Here is a 25,440-nt window from a genome sequence, read left to right as displayed (position 1 = left end):
TTGGCAGATGTGCAGGTGAACGAGCCTCTGATAGCGTGGCTGATGTTATTAGGCACTGTGATGGTGTCCCCTGAATAGATATGTGGACGCAGTTGTTGCAAGGATAGATTCCTGGGTTAGTGGTTTTGTTGTGTGGTGTGTGGTTGCTGGTGAGTATTTGGTGGGGGGCTGACTGTAAGCAAGGACTGGCCTGTCTCCCAAGATCTGTGAGAGTGATCGGTCATCCTTCAGGATAGGTTATAGATCCTTGACGATGCGTTGGAGAGGTTTTAGTTGGGGACTGAAGGTGATGGCTAGTGGCATTCTGTTATTTTCTTTGTTGTGCCTGTCCTGTAGTAGGTAACTTCTGGGTACTCTTCTGGCTCTGTCAATCTGTTTCTTCACTTCCGCAGGCGGGTATTGTAGTTGTAAGAACGCTTGATAGAGATCTTGTAGGTGTTTGTCTCTGTCTGAGGGGTTGGAGCAAATGCGGTTGTATCGTAGAACTTGGCTGTAGACAATGGATCGCGTGGTGTGGTCTGGATGAAAGCTGGAGGCATGTAGGTAGGCATAGGGGTCAGTAGGTTTCTGGTATAGGGTGGTGTTTATGTGACCATCGCTTATTAGCACTGTAGTGTCCAGGAAGTGGATCTCTTGTGTGGACTGTTCCAGGCTGAGGCTGATGGTGGGATGGAAATTGTTGAAATCATGGTGGAATTCCTCAAGTGCTTCTTCTCCATGGGTCCAGATGATGAAGATGTCATCAATGTAGCACAAATAGAGTAGGGGCATTAGGCGTCCAGAATTTCCAGGTATGGATACAGACTAACACGCCTGCTACTCTGAAACCTCTCATTATGCAAGGCACTGAATTTAGCCGTATGGAGTGGAAATCTATCAACTTCATGAAAAAACTCGTATAGATACAGACAGACATCATCTTCCTTTGCAAATGCAAACAGATGGACATCATACCGAAAGGACTGAAGGTAAAAAATCCATTACAATCAACGTACCACACAGACTATGCTGACAGCTTGTGCCACACACTCTCAAAGAAATTGCGGAACCACCTGATCAACATTCTCTATAGCAAACAGGGAAAGATTAAGAATGAGCTCTCAAAACTGGATACTCTCATAAAAAAACAACCTTCCACACAAACTTCCTCATGGCTGGACTTTACAAAAACTAGACAAGCCATTTACAATACACACTTTGCTTCTCTACAAAACAAAAAGGACACTACACTATCTAAACTACTATATGCCACAAGGGGCCACAACAGCGGTTCCCTTAACATACCCAACAAAACTTTCTTGTTTACTGCTGGGAATGGCCCACCTTGATTATCACTAAAAAAGGTTCCCCCCCGCCCCCGCTCTCCTGCTGGTAATAGCTCACCTTACCTGATCACTCTTGTTACAGTGTGTATGGTAACACGCATTGTTTCATGTTCTCTGTGTATATAAATCTCCCCACTGTATTTTCCTCTGCATGCATCCGATGAAGTGAACTGTAGCTCATGAAAGCTTATGCTCAAATAAATTGGTTAGTCTCTAAGGTGCCACAAGTACTCCTTTTCTTTCTACATTTGTAAGTTCAACTTTCACGATAAAGAGATTGAACTACAGTACTTGTATTAGGTGAACTAAAAAATACTATTATAAATTATATATAATTATAAAGTGAGCACTGTACACTTTTTATTCTGTGTTGTAATTGAAATCAATATATTAGAAAATGTAGAAAACATCCAAAAATAATTAAATGGTATTCTATTATTGTTTAACAGTGCAATTAATCACGATTAACTTTTTAATCACTTGATAGCCCTAGAAGTTTGTCCAGGTTCCAGAGAAAATAAAGAAAAACACAACAATAATACTATTAATAGGTAAATAAAAAGATTTTGGGGTCTGTTAAAAAGCGTCTGGTGATCTAGCTTTGGCCCACAGTCTACCCATGGTTTAGACTCTGCTGGTGCACACTAAAAGTTCTCTAGTGTGCCTTAACACAGTACTGTACACTACATTAAAGAACACTAGGGAAACTTTACTGTGCATCAGCAGAGTCTACATGGACCAATTAACGTGCAACATGTTAATGCTCTATAAAAATCACCCCCCAACCCTGCAAGGTACATTACCTCACCCTGTACAGAAGCCCTTAGTTTTTCAAATTTTAAGCTATGGAAACTCCATTCGTGAAAGATATTTTTTTAAACAAATAAAAAGGCTTTGAGCTTTTAAATTTCATTTATTGTTAATATTTTAACATTGAAATACTGACAGAATTCTGCAGGGCATGAAGGGATGATCTTTCAGTGGTGATGTTTCTGTTTAAACTGAAGTCCACAGTAACCACATGTTCCAGTTTTTGTATCTTTGTCCTGCAAAAAGAAGAGATCTCAATAAAAAATATAAGACTTGCCAAATATAATTTTATTTTACTATTGTAGATTTTAAAAATTGCACTTCACTAAATTACCTGCCTATTTACCTATCTTTTTCCTAAAATGACTAACATCCTGATTAAAATGTAGTTAACTTTACATATTTCAGTTGTGGTACCTACACTGAAAATTGACTAGAAGTGGCATTGAAAGGGTCATGTTTGACTTCCATATCATGCCCAGTTTCCAAGGTATTTCTCTCCTCCTTTTAAAAATGGCAGCTCTATAAGCGCAAAGTGGGATCTGAAAATTAGTATAAGAACAGTAAAAGGTTTCTCAAGCCAAACTGGACCCTCTGACACCTATGCAACCCCACAAGTTGCAAAGTTATCTCAAAAAGTAACTTCACTGGGTTTGCACAGATGTCACTGATTGGAATTAACAAACATTATATGTTGATTATTCAAAATAGTAGAGAGTAACTCTCTTAAGACATGTCTACACTAGGAGTTCAGACAATTGAACAGTCCTATAGTGTAGCTGACAAAGAGAAGGAAAGTTCAGAGGCTGACTTCTGAGGGACATCCTAAAGGGGGAACTCTGGAGGAAGAATAAGATTACTGTGAAAAGTCCAGGAAAATATAGCCAAGAGTTGTTAAGTAACAATATAAAAAGCATTTGTAGAATCACAGAACTGGAAAGGACCTTGAGACCTCATCTCAAAGTGCAGAAAATTTATTTGTTTGGTTTTTTAGATCCAAAGTACCATAGAATTAGTTTGTTTACTGAACTCAGACCATAGAACACAGAGTTTGACTGATTCTGCCAGCAAGACATTTTCATGCATTTCTCATCCTCAAACATAAGCTACCATAAGAGCTAAGCACTTGTCACTGGCATTCCAGCTGTTCTTCAACATTAAGTTCATTCAGGAGCAGTCTCCACTCATCTTTAACATCCCCCACAAATGGCATAAATCCATTAGTGATTGTGCCACAAAAATAACTGACAAGCAAAGACTTCAGTTTGAGAAAAACATTCCAATCTTCTTTTATCCTAACTAGCAATTAAATAAAAGGGACTGAAGCACTTTGCCTTGGACATTTCCTCCAGATGGATTTAACTCTCAGATCCACTGTCAGATATTTCAAGTGAAGAAAAAGAGGAAAAATACAGAAACTAAAAGAATCTTCCACCATTAGAACCAAAGATCCAGATTACTACCCAAATACATATTTATAAAGGTGATTTGTTGCACTGAACTGAAACAAACAGTGAGAAATTGTGAAAGTTAAGTCACAGAAGAAGAGACAACTTAATTCAGAACTGTGAATTAAAATATCTACACTTCTGTCCATTCAGCTCCACATCCATTTAGCAAGTTTTCAGCATACTCATATTAGTTTGTTCAAAGCTACACAACGCGCTAGGAACTAAAATAGCAATTTAGTTGGTAAAAACATCTCAATCTTTCACACCAGATCTAAGAGATATGCCTTATAGACTGTGGATTCCATTATTTTGTTTCATTTATAGAATCACAAACTTTTCAATTTTAGATATAATTGAGCCTTTCCATGTCTGAGTAATAAATATGCTTATAAAATGAATCACAGCATGTGTTTTCTTCATAAAATGTATGGGGTTTTTCCATATTGGGAAAAATCACAATGATGTTGACACCAAATAAAACCACCAATTAAAAAAAAAAAAAAAAAAGAAGGCGTTCTTGATGGTTCTCTCAGCCAGAGGCCAAGAGGACATAGAGAATGACTATTTAAACTCAGATTGTGAACTCTTAATCAGGGACCATGTCTTGTGTGTGTGGCGAGCACCCAGCATGCTACCAGGTCATCAATAATCACATCCTACTTACACTTAGAGATGGTTCCTCTAAAATGATATGCTTTGGTAGGGCAGCATCCCGGAAACTGTCAGTACTTATGAACAGCAAGATAGTGAGGGAAGTTCATACTGCACACGCTCTCTTAGGATATATAACGGACTTTCATCCTCAAAACTGTCAAGCCAGCATTTTATACAAGCAGGAAACTAACAGAATTTTTTTAAAAAATTAAAGCATATCTAAGAAAACTCTTACTTGGAAAAATAGATCATCATGAATCTGCATAGATATTCAGGACAGAAATGTCTCAAAGAAAGTTCCTACTTTTTGTTTATAAGGCATTATTTGTTCCTAGCTGATCTTTCCCTAGCTCACTTTCCACTACGTCTTTGTTTGGTCATGCCATTTCTTCCACTTCCTCAGATCTAATCTAAAACCTATTGATGTTAACAAAAAGAATCCTTGTTAATTTCAATGGACTTGAGATGAGGGTCATGTTCAGTCATTTAAGACTGTAAAGTCTTCTGAGCAGAAAACCTTACCCTTATATGTTTAGAGTGCCATGTTCACCTATGTTATTATAGAAATAATAAAAGTGACAGTCACTCCCTCCTTTCCAACTCACTAAGCCAAAACATCAAAAGAGAGCGATTTTACCTACCATAAATAAATTAGTAAATAAACTATACTACATGTGATACAGGGAATAGCAAAAGAGGAGATTAAAGTTCTGTTACCAAATTTATGTACACTTTAGGATGTCCCAGAGCTCCACCGCCACCATCACATGATATCACTCGGCTTTCAACTTTATTCACAGGCTGCTCTGCTATTAAATCAATAGCAAAGGTCTCATTCACCTGCAACAACAGAACAAGAGAAAAGATTTTTCCTGAGGTTCACTGCACAAAGATACAACTCAGAAGATCACCATCTGAGTCCCTCAGAAACCAAATTCTGCATAGTAATTTTTAAAAGAAGCATTATTAAATATTGAACAGATAACGATAGGTATTGTTTAAGGGAACAAATCACATACTAAATATTAAGCAAAGCTTATCTAATTTCTACCAAACTATGGGTAAATTTCCTTCCTTTAGTAGAACAATAGCAGTTTAAACCTCTTCATGTTGGGAAAAACATTGGGATTTTTTAATATAGTGAACTCTGAAGTACACAGAAACTCCTTTACCAGAATATATCTGAAACAGAAATTTTGTATTTTATAAATAGCTCATAGACATTTAAAATAATAATTACCTCAACTTGAAGCAAACAGAGTTCAAAAATAACTTTAGATCTATTCAACTGCATTCAAATATGGTCTTGTCACAAACCTATCTGTCCAGGCTTTCCCAAATCCACTGTGTACATAGTGGAGTCGCATCTTACGTGGGGGTTAGGTTCTAAAGTCAACGGGTAAGGCGAAAATCGCATATAGTCAAAATTACCCTTGAAAATCCCTTAAATCGCCCATAAAGTACAGTATACTGTACATGGTTTTGTGTATACAACCCTGTACAGTAATATATATAAATGTATAATGGATACAGTAATGTACAGTACATAATAAAGAGTACAGATGCAAAATATAATTTTACACTACTGTATTTTTAATTATAGGGGGTAATTACAGGGGGTCATCAGGGCTTGATGTCGATCCAGAAGACGGAGGTGACGGAGAGCTTGGGTGACAGAGAGCAAGTCGTAGATGAAGTGGCTGGCTCTGGTTCAGCTCAAGAAGTTATTGCATAGGCTCATCTCCTGCTGGTTGTTTTTCCTTGAAAAACATGGTGATCAGCAAATGTCGCTGTTGTCTCTTGAGCTGCTCAAACTTTTCTTGATACGGTCTCAAATCGTCCGTAATACTACATGTGATTTTGAGGCTCCGTTCCATAGAGGGATCGTATTCAGAAATTAAATCATTCAAGTGTTTTGCTGCTTGGAACGCTTCAGCAAATTTTTGAAGATTCCAACTTGCTGGCTCTTCCTGTTCGTCGTCATCATCATCTTCGTCTTCCGTAGACAATTTTATCAGTTCCTCTAACTCTTCGTTAGTCCATGTTTCTCTTTGGCCCTCAATTAATTCTTCAATTTCTTCCTCAAGGATGTCGACGAAGCAATCAACAGCCACTTGCCTGGCCACCTGAACAATGTGTTTCACTTCTTTGTCAAAGGTCAGGAAACCCTTAAAATCATTCACACATTCTTTCCATAGGTTTCGCCAACATGCATTGACTGTTTCAGGTTTGATTGACTCCATTGCCTGTTTATATAAGTGATGCAGTCGGCAATGTTGAAGGACTTCCAACACTCCATCACATTAAGATTGGGATCAGCATCCATGAGAACGTAAGCCTCATGTACGTGGCCTTGAAACAGCGAATCACACCTTGGTCGAGAGGTTGGAGGCGGTATTGTGGGTGGGGAGAAAGACAACTTCAACATTGTTATGCGCAAACCAGAGTGCCGCAGGGTGCCTAGGAGCATTGTTTACCCTAACCCTTTAAAAAAAACTTTAAAGTCAAGTCCTTTCTCTTCGAGTTACCGCTTGACCTCCGGAATGAAACACTTGTGGAATAATCCAAAAATAATGCTGCCGTCACCCAAGCTTTTTTATTTGATTGCCAGAACATAGGCAGGAGATTTTTGTTCTTGCCTTTTAGGGCACGGGGCAGCCCTGTAGAGCAAGTCCAGCTTTATTAAATGCCCAGCCGCATTGCCACAAAACAACACAATCACATGGTCTTTAGCTGCTTTGAAGCCAGAGGCTGGTCTTTCTGATTTCGAAGTGTAAATGCAGTTTGGCATTTTTTTTCTCAAAGAGCCCAGTCTCGTCAGCATTAAAAACTTGTTCTGGAAGATAGCTCTTTTCTTCAATGATTTTCTTTAATTGTTCGGGGTAGGCTTTTGCTGCCTCTTCTTTGGCAGATGCAGCTTCACCCGTAGTTTGAACGTTTTTGAGGTTAAAGCAGTTCCTAAAACTGTTAAGCCAACCTTGGCTGGCTTTAATTCCTTCTCATCAGAAGGCTGTCCCTCTTCAGCGGGAGGTTTGAACAGTGCGTAGAGGCTAAGAGCCTTTTCTTGCAACATGTTGCCATCGATAGGCAGACGTTTACAGTTCATGTCTTCCAGCCATAAGTTTAATGCCTTTTCAGTCTTCACTAAAGTCTTAACATGCACTTGGCTCGTCATCTTAGCAGTTATTGGAGCACCTGATGCCACGGCTTGATGAATTTCTCTCTCTCTCTCTCTAATCTTGATGGCATGGATGCAAGATTTGTTGTGGCCATATTTACGCACCATGTTGGACACCAACATACCATCTCTCAATAATCCAACACAGCCAGTTTTTCCTCCAGTGTTGGAACAGATCGCTGTTTCTTCGGTTGAGCACCAGATGAAGTAGTTGGCTTGCATTTAGGGGCCATGTTGTACGAAAAATACGTACAGTATCTTTAAACACTAGACTCACACTCAGCGCGGCGAGATGCTCACACTATGAGAGGCACGTGGGAACTAAGACCAACTGAGGGAACAGCAGATTTAAGTCTCCCACCTCATGCTCACTCCAGGGCATACGCTCATTGAGTGGAATGGTGGGCGGAATCACCCGCACTATTTACAGGTATCTTGTTATTTATTTTATTTTATTTTTTTTTGCCAAGTGCATATAGTTGAATTCACATAAGTTAAATGCGCGTATGATGCAACTCACCTGTACTCTTCAAAGACTCAGCCCACTTACCTTTGATTACACACACTTCTAACTAAGAGCGTGAACTCTGCTTTTATGCTAAGGAACAAATTCTGCCCTCAAATGTGAACACAACATTCACTAACTTTAATAAGTTCAAATGAGCAAATGTAGAATTCAACACAATTAATTCATATTTTTATACACACAGTATCTCCTGAACAGCAAATAGGCTTTAACTTTGATCTCACAGACTAAATGGGAGAAAGTCTAGAAAAAATATCTGGAGAATATCTGTAAGTATTGAACACTAACTTTAACAGCTATTAAAGTACAGCTTATTGTATTCAATTAAAATACAAACATGTGGAGAAACACTTAAAGTTATTCTAGCAGTTTTAATTGATCCGTATTGTCAATGAAGAATATACACATCATTTTCCCTTTAGGGCTTGGACACGGACTAACATACCACTTTTCCCAAAAGAATAACCTTAGTTAATACATGCCTGTGTGATGCTGGCATCTACTTTACTAGAAAAGCTGGGTATTTTTTAAAAAATCAGTTTTTTATACACACGAGTATAAAATATTCTGCAATGTCAATCAAAAGAGGCAGTTTCTGCTGTGTGCGTATCTTCGCAAGTTTTATACAAAACGTGCAATTTGATTGGTTTTGAAAAATGCAGCTACTCATGGAGAATATAAGCATAAGGTATGTATATTTATATTAGGTGAATCCTGAAGACCTAAAAGTAGTTACTTTACAGTTCTGGCATATGGCAACATATAACAGATTCCCTGCCACCAAATTATGTCTTCCACCTAGGATTTAAATTCTTTAGCTACATTACTTTTCCAATCTTGCATTAATCAAATCAATTATCCAGACTCAATTTTTGGTAGCTAAAGATGTTAATCAATAATTTCCATTTTGAACCAAGTTTTAGCTATTTATCTACAAATACACATGTGCAAAAATTAGAGACTGTATTTCAAAATACGAAACTTTAAAATGATCAAATCATCATAAATACAGAATCTTTGCTGACCCAGTGCCTCAGAATCTCATTGGCATTATGCATGTATTCACAAGTTAGGTGGAACTTCAGTTAATGTGGGAGGACTTAGGTAATTGTGAAAGTGTGCATGGAAGAAGTCCGCCTCCTTTCATATAATACGTGACAGGGAGCACAGAAGGAGATATGGCTCTGAAGTATAGCTGATGCAAAGGCAGGAATAGAACCCATCTCTCTCCCAAGATTTAGTCAATGCCCAACAATTTCCTTTGCCAAGGGAACCTCTGCCTCATGCACTACACAGCTATGCCTCATGTACTGTTCAACCTGCATGGAGCATATGGAAAAATAATAAGCAATCAAGTAATTAAGGACAGTAACATAATGCACATGCATGGGATGGGGAGAATTAAGGTTACAAGGCTACCTTGATTTCAGATTTACTACCAGTGGAGTTCCTCACTTCGTAATTTTAATATTCTTTGGCTTGGACTATTGTGATGGGTTTTCCCAGGTGCCACCTGAAACTTGGAGCCCTCTGTCCCACCAACCTGGATTCCTTCTCACCCTGTGTAGCTGTGACAAGCTTGCAAACCTCTAATAGGTACTGCATTTAACAAAGACATTCACAGGCAGGGACACACCCAGTTGAGTTACATGAATCCTTCTCCCAGCCACTCATGAATTAACAATTCCCCCCAGCTTTATCCCCTGAGCTGTACCAGCCTGACCAGAATACATTTATCACCCGTCCGTCCCTTCTCAATGTGGAGAAGACATGCAGCACCAGTTTTTTTGTTCCTGAGCTGAGGTTTCCCAAGCACTTCAAACAAAATACAAAAAACATAAAACAGGTTTACTAACTACAGATAGATTTTAAGTGATTATAGGTGGTAGGCATAAAGGACAGTGATGGTTACCAAAAAATAAATAAATAAATAAAAATAAGCACACAGTTAAGTTTTATAAACTAAACAGGATTTGAATCAAGCAGTATCTCATCCTGATAGATAGTGCAAGCCAGTTAAAAGAGCTACAATACACAGGCTGGAATTCCCCTCCAGCTCGGGACCACCTTCCCCCTTTCAGTCTTTGTCCTCTAGATGTGTTTCTAGGTGTTCAGTTGTGGGGGGAGTGAGGCCAAGTGATGAGGTCACTTCCCCTCTTTTACAGATTCTTCCAGCTTGCTGGAAAGATCTTTGCTCCTGATATGGGGGGGTCCACCCTCATTTGTCAAGCATTCTCCATTGTCTACGTGCTCTCTCTGAGGGCATGGCTACACTTGCAGATGTAGAGCGCCAAGAGTTAAACCGGCCCTCAGAGACTGCAGCAGGAAAAGCACTGCCGTGCGCTCACACTGTCAGCTACAAGCACAGTGGCGTGGCCACATTTGTGGCAGTTGCAGCAGCACTGGGAGCGGGGCATTATGGGCAGCTATCCCACAGAGCACATCTTCCCATTCTGGCACTGTGGCTTGTGGGAAGGGGGAGAGGGTGCAGGGCATCCTGGGTCCTGTCCCAATGATCCAAGATGCATCGCTTTGCATCCCAGCGCTTCCATCCACATTTGGCGCCATCTTTCAAGGGTTTTTGTACAGCGCGCTCTGGCTTCCCTTCCAGTCTGCGGGAATGGATCCTGAACTTGTGAGGAATATGCTGACGGGTCTTGTCAGCACGTCACGAATTGCAGTAGAATTATTCCTTAAGCTAAAAAACTGACAGTGAGGGCTCCGACGATGATGTTGACTCACATAACGCATACAACAAAAGATTGCTTGTAGCATTCACGGACATGCTCACCACAGTGGAATACCACTTTTGGGCTCAGGAAACAAGCACTCAGTGGTGAGAGCACATCGTCATGTAAGTCTGGGATGATGAGCAGTGGCTGCAGAACTTTTGGATGAGGAAAGCCACTTTCAGGGGACTGTGTGCTGAGCTTGCCTCCACCCCGTCGTGCAAGGACACAAGATTGAGAGCTGCCCTGCCAGTGGAGAAGCGGGTGGCTATTGCAATCTGGAAGCTGGCAACTCCAGACAGCTACCGATCCGTTGGTAACCAGTTTGGAGTGGGAAAGTCGACCGTTGGAATCATGTTGATGCAAGTTTGCAGGGCCATTAATCGCATCGTGCTCAAAAGAACCATGACTCTGGACAACATGCATGACATTGTGGCTGGCTTTGAACAAATGGGTTTCCTTAACTGCAGAGGAGCAACAGATGGGACACATATTCCAATTCTGGCACCAGACCACCTGTACATAAATTGTACATAAATTGGAAGGGGTATTTCTCAATGGTTCTCCAGGCGCTTGTGGATCACCGTGGGCATTTCATGGACATTAATGCAGGCTGGTCTGGAAAGGTGCACGACACGCATCTTTTAGAACACAGGCCTGTTCAGGAAGCTGCAAGCCGGGACTTTCTTCCCAGATCAGAAGATCACCATAGGGGAAGTCAAAATGCCCATTGTGATCCTTGGAGACCTCGCTTACCCTTTAATGCCATGGCTCATGAAACCCTACACAGGGAGCCTTGACAGCAGCAAGGAGCGGTTCAACAACAGGCTGAGTCAGTGCAGAATGACTGTTGAGTGTGCTTTTTGCCGTTTAAAGGGCCGCTGGCACTGTCTGTATGGGAAGCTGGACCTGGCCGATGATGACATCCGCATGGTTATAGCCGCGTGCTGTACTCTCCATAACATTTACGAAGGGAAGGGTGAAAGCTTCACTCAGGCATGGACCACGGAGGTTCAACACCTGAAGGCTGAATTTGAACAGCCAGAGACCAGGGCTATTAGAGGGACCCTGCACAGGGCTGCAAGGATTAGGGATGCCTTGAGGGAGCGATTTGATGCTGAAAGCCACCACTAATGTTTGGTGCCCTGCACAGTAGTGAAGTGCAGTGGTTCCAATGTTAGTAGGCATCTGTGTTTGCTACATATGATGCACTGACTTGCAGTGCTGTTGCTTTCCTGGACTATGGTATCCTTTACTTAATGCAATAAAGAATGTTTTCAAAGTCAAAAAAATTCATTTATTAAAAAGACAACTGCTGGGGAAACAGAAAGGGTATGATATATCTGTGCTATGTGGAAGTAGGGAAGGGGGCAGGGTGGAGAACGGGACAATCACAGATTTGCATATGTCCTGTTATCATACTCAGCCTTCCTGTCTGGAGTGCTGTGCAATGAGTGCTGCACTTCAGGCTGGCTAAAATGCATGGTGATGGGGGTTGAGTGCAGTGGGTAAGCGTCATAGTTTGCAGGACTGGGTGGTGAAGCTACAGGTGTTGGAGATAGCTGGTGGGGATAAGAAACCGGATGTTGGGGGAAGTGGGTTAGCAGTGACATGGGGGTACAAGGGAAAGAGTTTTGGGACAAGGGCTGAGGGGGCGGGCGCGGATCTGCTCTATCTGCAGTGCTATGAGCGCCTGCATCGAGTCCGCTCGGCGCTCCATAATGCTTAGGAGCCGCTCCATGCTTTGGTGCCGGCAATCTGCATTCTGCTGGTGGAGCCTTCTTTCAGTCTCCCGCCACTCCTGTACTTTTTGATTTTCAATAAGGGACTGCTACATGACTTCATGCAGCAGGTCCTCTTTGGTTCTCTGCGGACACTTCCTGATTCTCTGCAGTCTTTAGGCCATTGATAACAAGGAGGCTGGAATCGCAAGGTTGTATCTGTAAAGCCAAAATGCAACACTTAACAGAGGCAGCATTGTTCACACTAGACAGAGCAATGATTCGGCCATACTTAAAGACAAGTACAGCGTACAGAATAGCAGAAAGTGCCCATCCCAAAGTGAGTACACATAACCCACAGGAGCCCCAAAATGGTGAGTAACCACAGGAGCAAGGGGGACTGATTGTTACAGGGCCATACTGTCCTCTGGGGTTCTGTGCCTTGGGGAGAGCCAACAGCTGCAGGGGGCCCCTATACTGAACACTGTCCCCATATTTTCCACAGGATGAGTTAGTCCTGGAAGATATCTTGCTGCTGAGGGTGACCTGGGAAGCAAGGGAGGGTCTTCTACTACAATGCAGCTTCCACCCTGGCCCTTATGCCGCTTGCCTGTGTGCAGCAAGGGTCCCCCCGCCCCTCATGGCACAGTGGCGTGGACATGTTAGCCTTACTGGGACAAGGAGCACAGTAGCTCTGTCAAGGAACCTGCGCAAGTGGATTGCCCAGCTTCTGCGTGAGATCTTTGAAGAGATCACGGAGGCCGATTACCGCGATGTGAGAGAGCACATCAATGCCCTATTCCACATCTAGGCAGCCCTAACCCTTTTTTCTGCAACCCTCCTCGCCCCAAGAGACGGCACCGAACAACTACCTTCGCAAAATAAAAGCCGCTTACCGGGCACTTCCTCTGATGTTTGTTCTTCCCCAAGCACTGTCCACTGCGACTGGCTACCTTCCTCCTGGCTTGAAAACAGCTCCTGGCTGCATGCATCTAGGGATGCCGGGCCGTCCTTTGGCTCTGGGCCCCCCTCCTCCTCAGCACCCTTGCTCCCACTTTCCTCCTCCTGCCTTGTTGAACTCTGGGCTGCTACGGCCTCTGAAGCCTCCATGGTGTTCTTCAGAGTGAAGGTGGAGTTGCCCCCAAGTATCACGTCCAGCTCTTTGTAGAAACGGCAATTTGTGGGGGCAGCGCCAGAGCGGCAGTTTGCCTCCCATGCTTTGTGGTAAGCAGTCCACAGCTCCTTCCCTTTAACCCTGCACTGCACTGCGTCCTGGTCATGACCTCTTTCTATCATGGCCCTTGATATCTGCCCGTAGGTATCATAATTCCTACGGCTGGAGTGCAGCTGGGACTGGACAGCTTCCTTCCACCAAACACTGATGAGGTCCAGCACCTCGCCATTGCTCCATACTGGGGATCGCCTGGCGCATGGAGGCATGGTCACCTGGAAATATGTGCTGAGAGCACTACACGCCTTGCTGAGCAAACAGGAAGGGAATTTCAAAATTCCCAGAGAATTTAAAGGGCAGGTCTGACGGTTGGTCACCTGAGGACAGGGCAGTAGATATGATGACCAGAGTGGCTAGAACAGGCATTGTGGAACAGAGTGATGACCAGAGTGGCTAGAACAAGCATTGTGGGACACTTCTGGAAGCCAATCAGAGCACATTAATAGACCAGGGTATCCACACTGGTAACGCAGTGCTCCAGCTGAGGCACAACAAGCTTTATGCTTCTCGGGGAGGTGGATTACCAGGGGCGCTTCAGCCACAGAGTCTGGGTGCTCTATGTGCCTTGCCAGTGTGGACACCTCAGGAGTTAGGGCACTTGGGGCTGATTTAATGCGCTCTAACTTGCAAGTGTAGCCAAGGCCTGAGAAGTCTCCATTGTATACAGTTCCTATGATAGTCATTGTGAGTGTGGATTCTCTTTAAAGGGCCATTAGCACGTCTGGCTGCTCCACTGTTGTACCTGAAAGGCTGGTTGTGGGTGTTCCCAACCTCACAACATATAGCAAAACTTCGTAACTTCACATACCATGATAGCATATTATTGTCCTGTTGGACTGTATGTTCAACAGATCAAAACTTTTAAAATGATACCTCACAAGGCATACTTTGTCCAAAAATATATAATTCTATGACAGTGGTGAATATGGGGGTTTCAGGGTGCTGTTCTGATGCACACAGTGCTACAACTATGAGTTAGGTTAGTATGTTGCTATGAATGACTTATTATAATTCCCTGTAATGATATTTTAAACCTGACAGACATGGAGAAGTAAAGCAACTGATCTCAGTTATACTTGCCCTTGCTGTATATTTCAATTTTTCCCACTTTCCTAGTTTAATTGCATTAATTAATTGCTTCTTATGCTTACTAAATGAATTATATGTACCTCTTAATTTACAACATTCATACTGAAAAGCCAATCAGCACTCAGAAGGTGGGAAATGTAGAGTTCGGATTGAAACTCTGACCTCAATCTCTTTTCCTCCCTTAAGGCAGCAGCAGAATAAGGATAATGGCCCCCCCACCACCACACACACACATTCTGTCCCTTGTGTGTTCAAGAGGCAGAATCTAATATAGTACAGCTCATGTTCTCTCACATATGCTTCCTACGTTACACTAGCACTACTCTTGGGCAACTTAAAGCTAGGATACATAGTTTGTTGTTTAAACAGTAAGACAGATATGACAATGTCCTGTAAAATACTGGACAAACCTTACTGAATTAAGTGTAAGTATTTTAGCAGTCCATTGTATTGAAAATGCAAAGGTTTGTGTACTATTGTGGGAATTGCATGGAAATTCTTTAGCAGAAAAATAGGACTAATGCAATTTGTGGGAGATCTTAGGCACGTCAAAGGACTTTTGGGACAATACTTGTAAAATGCATTTCCTAGAAAATACTTAGGTGGTGGGGGGAGGGGAGAAAATGCAAATGACCCACCTCAAATCCATCCTACTGAAACTGTACTTTCAGCAGGAACCCATTGCCTGGCTAATGACCTCTTCACTGTCTCTTCAAAGAGCCAAACTGGATAAATGAGTCATGGGTTATTCCTGTTCAGATCAAAGGGTTTGATTAACTTAAAACCATGGTTGAAGTATTGCTCCTGCCAGAGCCTGTGTTGCAGTTGAGGTGATGTCTGGTAAGCTTATTAGTATGCATGGTGGTTCTTCGATGCTTTCTCTGTATTTTATCATAGAATAAAATATGTTTGCTTAAGAAAAGTGGTGAGGTAACGTAACTGAGGCAATTATACTGGTTACTGTCTGAGGAGAGAAGCAAGCAGACCTACTTAGACAGAGACTATCCTTTGCTATGAATAACACAGTGAAGGCAGGGAACTGTTCTGCCTGGAAACTCTTCTTGACCTGCCAGAGCTCTTCTTGACCAGCTGCTCACAAACCGGGAATAATTAGTAGGGGAAGCAAAAGGGGATGGGAACCTGGGAGGCAGTTACCATGAGATGGTCGAGTTCAGGATCCTGACACAAGGAAGAAAGGTCAGCAGCAGAATATGGACCCTGGACTTCAGAAAAGCAGACTTTGACTCCCTCAGGGAACTGATGGACAGCATCTCCTGGGAGAATAACATGAGGGGGAAAGGAGTCCAGGAGAGCTGGCTGTATTTTAAAGAATCCTTATTGAGGTTACAGGAACAAACCATCCTGATGTGTAGAAAGAATAGTAAATATGGCAGGCGATCAGCTTGGCTTAACAGTCAAATCCTTGCTGATCTTAAACACAAAAAAGAAGCTTACAAGAAGTGGAAGATTGGACAAATGACCAGGGAGGAGTATAAAAATATTGCTCAAGCATGCAGGAGTGAAATCAGGAAGGCCAAATCACACCTGGAGTTGCAGCTAGCAAGAGATGTTAAGAGTAACAAGAAGGGTTTCTTCAGGTATGTTAGCAACAAGAAGAAAGTCAAGGAAACTGTGGGCCCCTTACTGAATGAGGGAGGCAACCTAGTGACAGAGGATGTGGTAAAAGTTAATGTACTCAATGCTTTTTGTGCCTCTGTCTTCACGAACAAGGTCAGCTCCCAGATTACTGCACTGGGCAGCACAGCATGGGGAGGAGGTGACCAACCCTCTCTGGAGAAAGAAGTGGTTCGGGACTATTTAGAAAAGCTGGAGGAGCACAAGTCCATGGGGCCGGATGCGCTGCATCCAAGAGTGCTAAAGGAGTTGGCAGATGTGATTGCAGAGCCATTGGCCATTATCTTTGAAAACTCATGGCGATCGGGAGAGGTCCCAGACGACTCGAAAAAGACTAATGTAGTGCCCATCTTTAAAAAAGGGAAGAAGGAGGATCCAGGGAACCACAGGCCAGTCAGCCTCACCTCAGACCCTGGAAAAATCATGGAGCAGGTCCTCAAGAAATCAATTCTGAAGCACTTAGAGGAGAGGAAAGTGATCAGGAACAGTCAGCATGGATTCACCAAGGGCAAGTCATGCCTGACTAATCTAATTGCCTTCTATGATGAGATAATTGGCTCTGTGGATGAGGGGAAAGCAGTGGACATGTTATTCCTTGACTTTAGCAAAGCTTTTGACACGGTCTCCCACAGTATTTTTGCCAGCAAGTTAAAGAAGTATGGGCTGGATGAATGGACTATAAGGTGGAGAGAAAGCTGGCTAGATCGTTGGGCTGAACGGGTAGTGATCAATGGCTCCATGTCTAGTTGGCAGCCGATATCAAGCGGAGTGCCCAAGGGGTCAGTCCTCGGGCTGGTTTTGTTCAATATCTTCATTAATGATCTAGAGGATGGCGTGGATTTCACCCTCAATATGGTTTCAGATGACACTAAACTGGGAGGAGCGGTAGATACACTGGAGGGTAGGGATAGGATACAGAGGGACCTAGACAAATTGGAGGATTGGACCAAAATAAATCTGATGAGGTTCAACAAGGAAAAGTGCAGAGTCCTGCACTTAGGACGGAAGAATCCCATGCACCATACAGACTAGGGACCGAATGGCTAGGCAGCAGTTCTGCAGAAAAGGACCTAGGGGTTACAGTGGACGAGAAGCTGGATATGAGTCAACAGTGTGCCCTTGTTGCCAAGAAGGCCAATGGCATTTTGGGGTGTATAATTAGGGGCATTGCCAGCAGACTGAGGGACATGATCGTTCCCCTCTATTAGACATTGGTGAGGCCTCATCTGGAGTACTGTGTCCAGTTTTGGGCCCCACACTACAAGAAGGATGTGAAAAAATTGGAAAGCATCCAGCGGAGGGTAACAAAAATGATTAGGGGACTGGAACACGACTTATGAGGAGAGGCTGAGGGAACTGGGATTGTTTAGTCTGCGGAAGAGAAGAATGAGGGGCGATTTGATAGCTCCTTTCAACTACCTAAAAGGGGGTCACAAAGAGGATGGATCTATACTGTTCTCAGTGGTAGCAGATGACAGAAAAAGAAGTAATGGTCTCAAGTTGCAGTGGGGGAGGTTTAGGTTGGATATTGGGAAAAACTTTTTCACTAGAACGGTGGTGAAGCACTGGAATGCGTTATCTTGGGAGGTGGTGGAACATCCTTTCTTTGAGGTTTTTAAAAATCAGGCTTGACAAATCCCTGGCTGAGATGATTTAGTTGAGGATTGGTCCTGCTTTGAGCAGGGGGTTGGATTAGATGACCTCCTGAGGTCCCTTCCAACCCTGATATTCTATGAAATATCCCAGTCAAAAGGGAGCAGGACACTTGTCTCCACCCAAGAGAGGTGTTGGCTGGGGAGCCTGAAGCATAGAATGGGTGTCCTTGCTGAACCACAAAGGGGGAATACAGGGGCAGTTGACCTGAACTGTGACAGTCTTTGTTTTTCAACAAAATACATTTTTAATTTGTATTAACAATTTTTCATTTTTTAAAAGAATGTTGCCCAACCTTTGGGTGATACTGTATCTTCCTAAGAAACTGCTAAATACTTTGGACTGAAAGCCCAAGATTTTTAAAAATAGCAGCCTACAATTAGGCTTCTAAATCCATATTCATACATATAAATAAAGCCCTGATTCAGCAAACCCTTTAAATACATAGTTCTCTGAACAGGGATGGACTTAAGTGGCCTGATTTTCAAAGTGTTGAGCATTCAGCAGCTCCCACTAAAAATCAGGCCACTTAAGTACATAAATATTGATTCAGATGTCTAAAGTTAGGCTATTTTTTAAAATACTAGCTGAAAATTACAGCTAAAAATGCACATTGTTCTAAAATGTAACGTCTATGCCTTTTTTAGACTTTTCAATAAGCCTTTAATGCCTAAACAACAACTTTCAAGAGAGATTCTGGTGACCAGGTTAGCCAGCCTTAAAGTAAAAAAAATATTAGCATTAAGGAGTCTGCAGAAAGTTCTTAACTTTTGACTAATTATTAGGGTTTTGTTGATATTTATGATCAATTAGATGTGCAGTTGTTTGAGAGAAATGAGATTTACCTTTCTCACTGATGTGGTGGAAGAAAAGGCTTAAAAATATTTTAATAGGTTTTAAAAGGTAAGTAGTGGTTTTACAATTCCCTATCTTGTTTTCAATTAAGAGGTACAATGAATTATCTTACAGTATTACAGATTGCAGTGAATGATTAAGTTAGTTACTTGTTCACGTAGGTGATTTGAATTCATGGATGTTACTTGTTCATCTGATTACTAAACCCCTTTTCCTTTTCTTGTATTTTCAATTGCTTATTATTTCAATAAACCTAGTGGAGTAAGCAGATTTGTTGGCATCTATATGAAACATCCTAGCTAAAAATCTAGATAAAATGAACCATTAAAACTACTTCATATTTAACCATATTTTAATCAATAGTTCTGAAACACTCAGGGAACCATCATGTTGCCTTAAAATTTTGGGGAAAGAAATAGATGTGGGTAGTTTAGCACTCCAAGGGCTGAATTTCCAAGTTCCAGAATTTCCAGCCACTCATGGATTAACTAAAAGCACAGGTGCTGTACCTCAAGGAGGTTATTAACAGATACTATCAGGTTGCGAGGATTAATTTGACCTTATGACCTATCAGTTTATGATGATGGAAAAACTTCAACTCCATTCCTGCTGTATCAAAGTATATCCAACTCTTGACTTGCCCACATCAAAACAAGTGCACCAGAAAGTTATGTTAAATATTTATAGCCCACAACAAAACATTAGCAGTTTGCTTCTCTTCAGAGGTGGTAGCTCAGATCTGAGTAAAATGGCTGCTGTGATGTTAGGGATAGCTCCCCACAAAGAAAAATCAGTCTTCCTCATTCAGCAGTTGATCAGTCATTCTTTTTCAACCCAGGTCCACAGTATTGACTCATTCCACCCACACACTGAGTGGGTTCTGTTCCAAGCGCTATGTTCCACCTGGTCACAGGGCAAGAACATAACTAAGGCTGCCCAGACCTTCCAATTTTGCTCGATGGAAAAGGGTTGCCCTGGTTAAGAATCCCCTCTTGAACCATCATCTTGGTTTCTACTTTTGAACAGTCCTGTATGCTTCTATTTGAATCCATCAGGCAACAACAGTGACAAACACAGCAAAATACCTCCTCAGTGGAAACAGGAATGCTAGAAAATAGTTACAGTATTACCTGGGATATTGCAGGATCTCAAACTTCAAGAATGCCATGCATATTCTAGAGTACTTCCCCAACAAGAGCTCCCCAATACTGGCCAATTTCCATAATTCACTGTCCCAGTAGTTAGACACCAAAGTACCAGGGGATATATGCATAATCAAGAATATATAGATACAATCATGCGGTAAGAGTACTAAACATGAAGGTCCCAGAAAACAGAGATTCTGAATGGATTTGGTTAAATCCACAAAAGACCCACAACTTCCGTTTTCAGAAAGCACAACTGGCATGCTTACTAAATGCAATGTAGAAAATCTGGGCTTGAAAGTCACAAATTGATTCTGCCATTTTGGATTCTTCTCCAGTACAGTATTCTGCCACTTACGCCAGAAGGGTAAGCATGAATTCAAGCAAAGAGAAACTGTATGTCATTATAGTAGAACATACTTATCTTGAAGATTCAGAAGGGAAAAAAAAAAGAGAGAGAGAGACCATTTACATATTTTAGTGCCCATAGAAAAGTGGAGATTTTAAGAAAAATTTTAATATAAGTGGGCTAAAAAAGATTTTAAATGGCATCAGATTTCGCCCTTTGCCCAAAGAACATTTACGTTCTCATTTTCATAATTAAGAGGTAGACTGGGAAAGTTAAAAGTGACCCTGCTAAGATTTATTTTAAAATGAGCTTGCGTCTAATTTTGCTTTTCTAATACGTATAAAGAAGGCCCCCAAATCTTTTTTTCTTTACACATAAAAATATTAAGAATGTCAAGTCCGGTGTTCCCTAGTTTTACCGAAAGAAATTCAGGGAAGTCTGAGGGACCTGTTTTGTGAACTCCAACGCCTACCTCAATGGGCAAGGGTGTTTAACACAGGCAACATAGTCATGTAATCCTGTTCATAAACTTAACAAGATCCATCTTAAAACTAGTTGTTGCTTCCCCCCACTACTATTAGAAGGCTGTTCCAGAACCTCACTCCTGTAGTAACACTGTACTTACTGTAAGATATATTGATAAACTAAGGCCCCATTCTGCAAACATTCACACACACAAGTAGTCCCATTGATTTTACTTTGTATACAGGATCAGGACCCAATACTGTAGTAGTCTAGCAAATAAGTACTTAACTTTGGCAAATAAATAGTCCCATTGGCCTTCAATAGGACTCCTCATGGAGTTAATGTGTTTAACTGTTTTGCTGAACTGAGGCCTGACTTAATGCTGTAATTAAATGTTAAAACCCAATAAATGGCAGCACATTTTCCCTATTATTCTGAGTTATACTTAACATGTAATATATTGTCTAAATTCGTGTCCTGAGTACTTTTCATATAAATAACGTTCATGGACTCTAGCACACACAATACTACAGATACTTTACCCATGCAACTAAGGTTGTAGAAAAAATGTGATTATGTAATTAAGGACTATTGTAATGCATCCTCACATGGAACAGAATGAAGGTTGCACGTGCATACTTTGCTGCGGTATTTCATGAACGTTTAGTGCTTAACCATGCAGCCTTAATGGTCTCAACTTATTTTTGGTATTGAATTACTAGGAGAGAAGGGGGCAGATATTTGTTTTTAAAAAGATGTTCTACAGAAGCTTCATCGAAGTGTTCTGTAATACACAATCTTTTTTTATTCCCGTATGCTAGCTCAAGAGCAACAGGTCCTAATGAAGTCTATCCACCATTATACATAATATTAAAAAGTTGTTCTATAGAAGCTTCAGGCTGTATGACTTCCAAGTTTTGCTGGTTTCCAACGAATTGCAAACACTGCGCTGAATTACCACAATCCAACTCCCACATAACAATCTTGTGCACCATATAGGATCCAGGAGAGCTTGTTTCCACTGTGCACTTTTCAAAATCAGTTGGAACCCTTTCTCAGCCCCTAAATTACCATACACAGTGTATGAAAGTTCTTGCTTCAGCCCTGACTCTAAGGCCCCAATCCTGCATATATCTGCACACATACTTAAAGTTAAGTGCATGCTTAAGTGTCTGTAGGATCAGAGCCTAAATTGATTGGACTGTTCATTGTGAATCTAATTAGGTACACAAGCACATGCCACCAACCTTCTTTAGTGCACACTTAATAAAAAGTTAATGCACATGGTCAGAACCCAGTTCCAATTACCTAGAAAACAGTGAAATAAAAGTCTATATCCGCTGAAATAAGGCTGAGACTGCTCTTCAGTGGAAACTAATTTCATGCCAAATTTCAGCTTCCAGCCTAATGCATTTAGGCAGTAGGATTGCCCAAAACATGTATTCCTTTCACACTCCTGTTTTACCCAGAGATTATAAGGCCAGAAGGAATCACTGTGATCAACAGGGCTGACCACCACCACCCCACCGGCCAACATAAACACACCACAGGACTTCCCTAAATTAATTCCTGTTTGAACTAGAGCATCTCTTTTAGAAAAAGGCACAGTCTTGATTTAAAGATTTCCAGTAACTGCAAATCCACCACAACCATTTATAAATTGTTCAAATGGTTACTCTTACTGTAATAAATGTGCACCATATTTTGTAGTCAGAATTTGTCTAGCCTCACTTTCAGTCATTGGATCTTGTTATACTTTTGTCTGCCAGAACGGAGAGCCCTTTGTCAAATATCTTCCCCTCATGTAGGTACTTATAGACAGTGATAAAATCATCCCTTAACCTTCTCTTTGCTCAATTAAACAGATTGAGTACTGTTACATTAATTTAGATGGAATATACGAGCCCAAGCAGTTAAAGGTGTCGATATGACCCAATTACTGTCCAACATTAAGCAGTTTTAAACAAGCTTTGGTATACAGAGACATCAGCCTGCTTAGAATCATGGCAAACAGACCATTAAAAATCCTAACTTTTTATTAAAGATACAGAAAAGAAGGAAAACATTCAAAGTATCTGAAATATAAAGCATTAAAGACGACTTTCATTTTAACATGCCGCCCTTGTTCCCTTTAGCCGGAGACTTTTTAAGAAGGAAAAAAATCCTTGTTTGACAATCTTTTAGGTGATACTAAAGATAGTAATAACTGTCCTTTTGGGGAAATAAGAATTTAGTAGAGATGAGCTAGAGCTCTTGTTATTGCTGTTGTTGTTAAAGTCCAATCCTGTTTCCTAAGATGACAAAACAAGAAACACACACACAAAGGGAGAGAAAAAGAACAGCAAAGACAGAAGCTGCAGTTGTGTCTCTGGTGTTGACTTTCACTTGCAACCTTACTGCTGGAGAAACACAGGCACAGTACAGTCTTATCATCCACTCTCAGGCCTGGCAAACTCATACAAGCGTCAGGTTATTTAAGGCATCGGTTTTAGCTGCCTCTTGCTAGTCACAGGCTTATAGCAGTGTTGCAAAATATAAAGTCTTAGCAGACTAAGCCAGACTCTTTTTAGAGAGATGGAAAAAGAATAGTAAAAGAGAAGAAATCAGGTAGGGAAGGAAAAAGAACACGCAAGTGGGGTAAGGGTGAGAAAAAGTCTCACATCTCAGGTGGTATTTGGGATTTAGCCAAAGCCAGTGGAGGTAGCAATGTTATTTGGCTCCTTCTTCCTGGCCTGGTCTGGTCTGCTCAGGACATCTCTCTGGACCTTTTCATCCTCATCGTGAGTCCAAGGAGACCAGAGGGAGGGAGGATGGCAGCCATGATAGCGAAGCTCATTCCAGTAACCAATTTTTCTCCCAAATGCTTTCTTTAAGGACCCCAAAAGGGAATGATGGGTGGAATAGCCCATCCCCTCATTATTTTGTCCACCAATTACACCTAGTTTCATACACACCAATTTTGATTCACTGATTTCTGGTTCTACACTTCTCTTGTTACCAAGCATGATCTTAACACAGTCCTTGAGTCTTATCTTTTTTGTTTGGACTAATTCAGTCTGTCTCACTTTTGCACCTTTTCCCGTCAATATTTGTTACAGGTTATTGTGACATCTCATGAACTTACATTGCTTATTACAGTTGAGCTAACAAGTAAAGTAAATTTGTAGGTCCAATTATCATAACAGTTCTTTGAGTAATAAGGTACGTTTTCCAATTCTTTCATCAATCTTGTCATGCTCAGAAAAACAGATGAAACATTCTTGCTCAACTTTACAAAACAACTCAGCCTCTAGACTAAGACAAAACATAGGAAGTTTTCAACCAACTGAAACAACTGAAAAGTCAGTTATAATGGAAAATGTTATGTAATTTTAACTAAGCAAATCGTGATCAGTACTCTGCTATAATTGAGCACTATTATTGCTCTATTTGAAACTGCAGCTGGAAAGATCAAGACAAAGTAAGCTTCCACAGAAAGATCATTCATTATTATAAGGACAGTCAAACAGTAATTTAGTACTAAAATTCTGTATGAAATGTGGTTCCTCTCTCACTATGTGTTTTTACCGCACCTAGAACAATAGGGGCTTCATGTCATTGGGGACTCTAAGTGCTACCACAATTCAAATAATAAATATGTATCAAATATCTAATCGCTATTATTTTCCTTGAATACTTTTACATTAATCTATGGATTTAATCCAGTTTGGGAGAATTTGATTTTCATTGAGTAGATGGAATAAAATATATTGTCATTACCTAAAATTTAGTGACCAATATATAAAAGTTTTAAAAAGCGTAAGAGGAAATTCTCCAGAGTAACAATATTTGAGGGAGTAGGAGTTAGTAAATACACATTTAAGGCTTGTCTACTCATGGTGCTATTCCGGATAACTACATATGTAGACACACTTATTCCAGAATAAGGGCATGGCTACACTGGAAACTTTGAAGCACTTTCACGGGAGCACTCCCGCAGCATGGTTTTGAAGTGTGAGTGTGAGGGCACATGAGCACTGGGAGAGAGCTCTCCCAGTGCTCCTGGTAATCCACTTCCACGAGGGGATTAGCTCCGAGCGCTGGGAGCAAGGCTTCCAGCACTCGGAGCCTGTCCACATTAGCGCTTTAAAGTGCTCAGACTTGCTGCGCTCAGAGGGGTGATTTTTCACACCCCTGAGCCAGCAAGTTAGAGCGCTACAAAATGTAAGTATAGACAAGCCGTTAGAGTGCCTTGTTCCTGTTTATCTTAGCCCAGTGGGTTAATAGCTGTTCCTGAATAACACCATCCTGGCCACTATGGATGTAGAAGCCCTCTACACCAACATTCCACAGAAAAATGGACTACAAGCCGTCAAGAACACTATCCCTGATAATGTCACGGCTAACCTGGTGCCTGAAGTTTGTGACTTTGTCCTTACCCATAACTATTTTACATTTGGGGACAATGTATACCTTCAAATCAGCGGCACTGCTATGGGTACCCGCATGGCCCCACAGTATGCCAACATTTTTATGGCTGACTTAGAACAACGCTTCCTCAGCTCTCGTCCCCTAACGCCCCTACTCTACTTGCGCTATATTGATGACATCTTCATCATCTGGACCCATGGAAAAGAAGCACTTG

At 41.5% G+C, this 25,440-nt stretch overlaps 1 protein-coding gene across 1 annotated transcript in view; it reads right to left on the bottom strand.

The window, feature by feature from the left end:
* Positions 1–2,218: 2,218 nt before the first annotated feature.
* The window catches only part of NDUFS6 (NADH:ubiquinone oxidoreductase subunit S6), a 32,282-nt gene continuing 9,060 nt past the window's right edge, over positions 2,219–25,440 (bottom strand). The window contains exons 3-4 of the mRNA XM_007061262.4: positions 4,958–5,080; positions 2,219–2,371 (exon numbers count right to left, since the gene is read on the bottom strand). Coding sequence (XP_007061324.1) covers positions 2,303–2,371; positions 4,958–5,080 — 192 coding nt within the window. The 3' untranslated portion in view covers positions 2,219–2,302. The remainder of the gene's footprint in view (positions 2,372–4,957; positions 5,081–25,440) is intronic.

Source organism: Chelonia mydas, chromosome 2, assembly GCF_015237465.2.
Source record: "Chelonia mydas isolate rCheMyd1 chromosome 2, rCheMyd1.pri.v2, whole genome shotgun sequence".
Lineage (NCBI taxonomy): Eukaryota > Metazoa > Chordata > Testudines > Cheloniidae > Chelonia > Chelonia mydas.
This window is presented reverse-complemented; position numbering and strand designations above follow the sequence as displayed.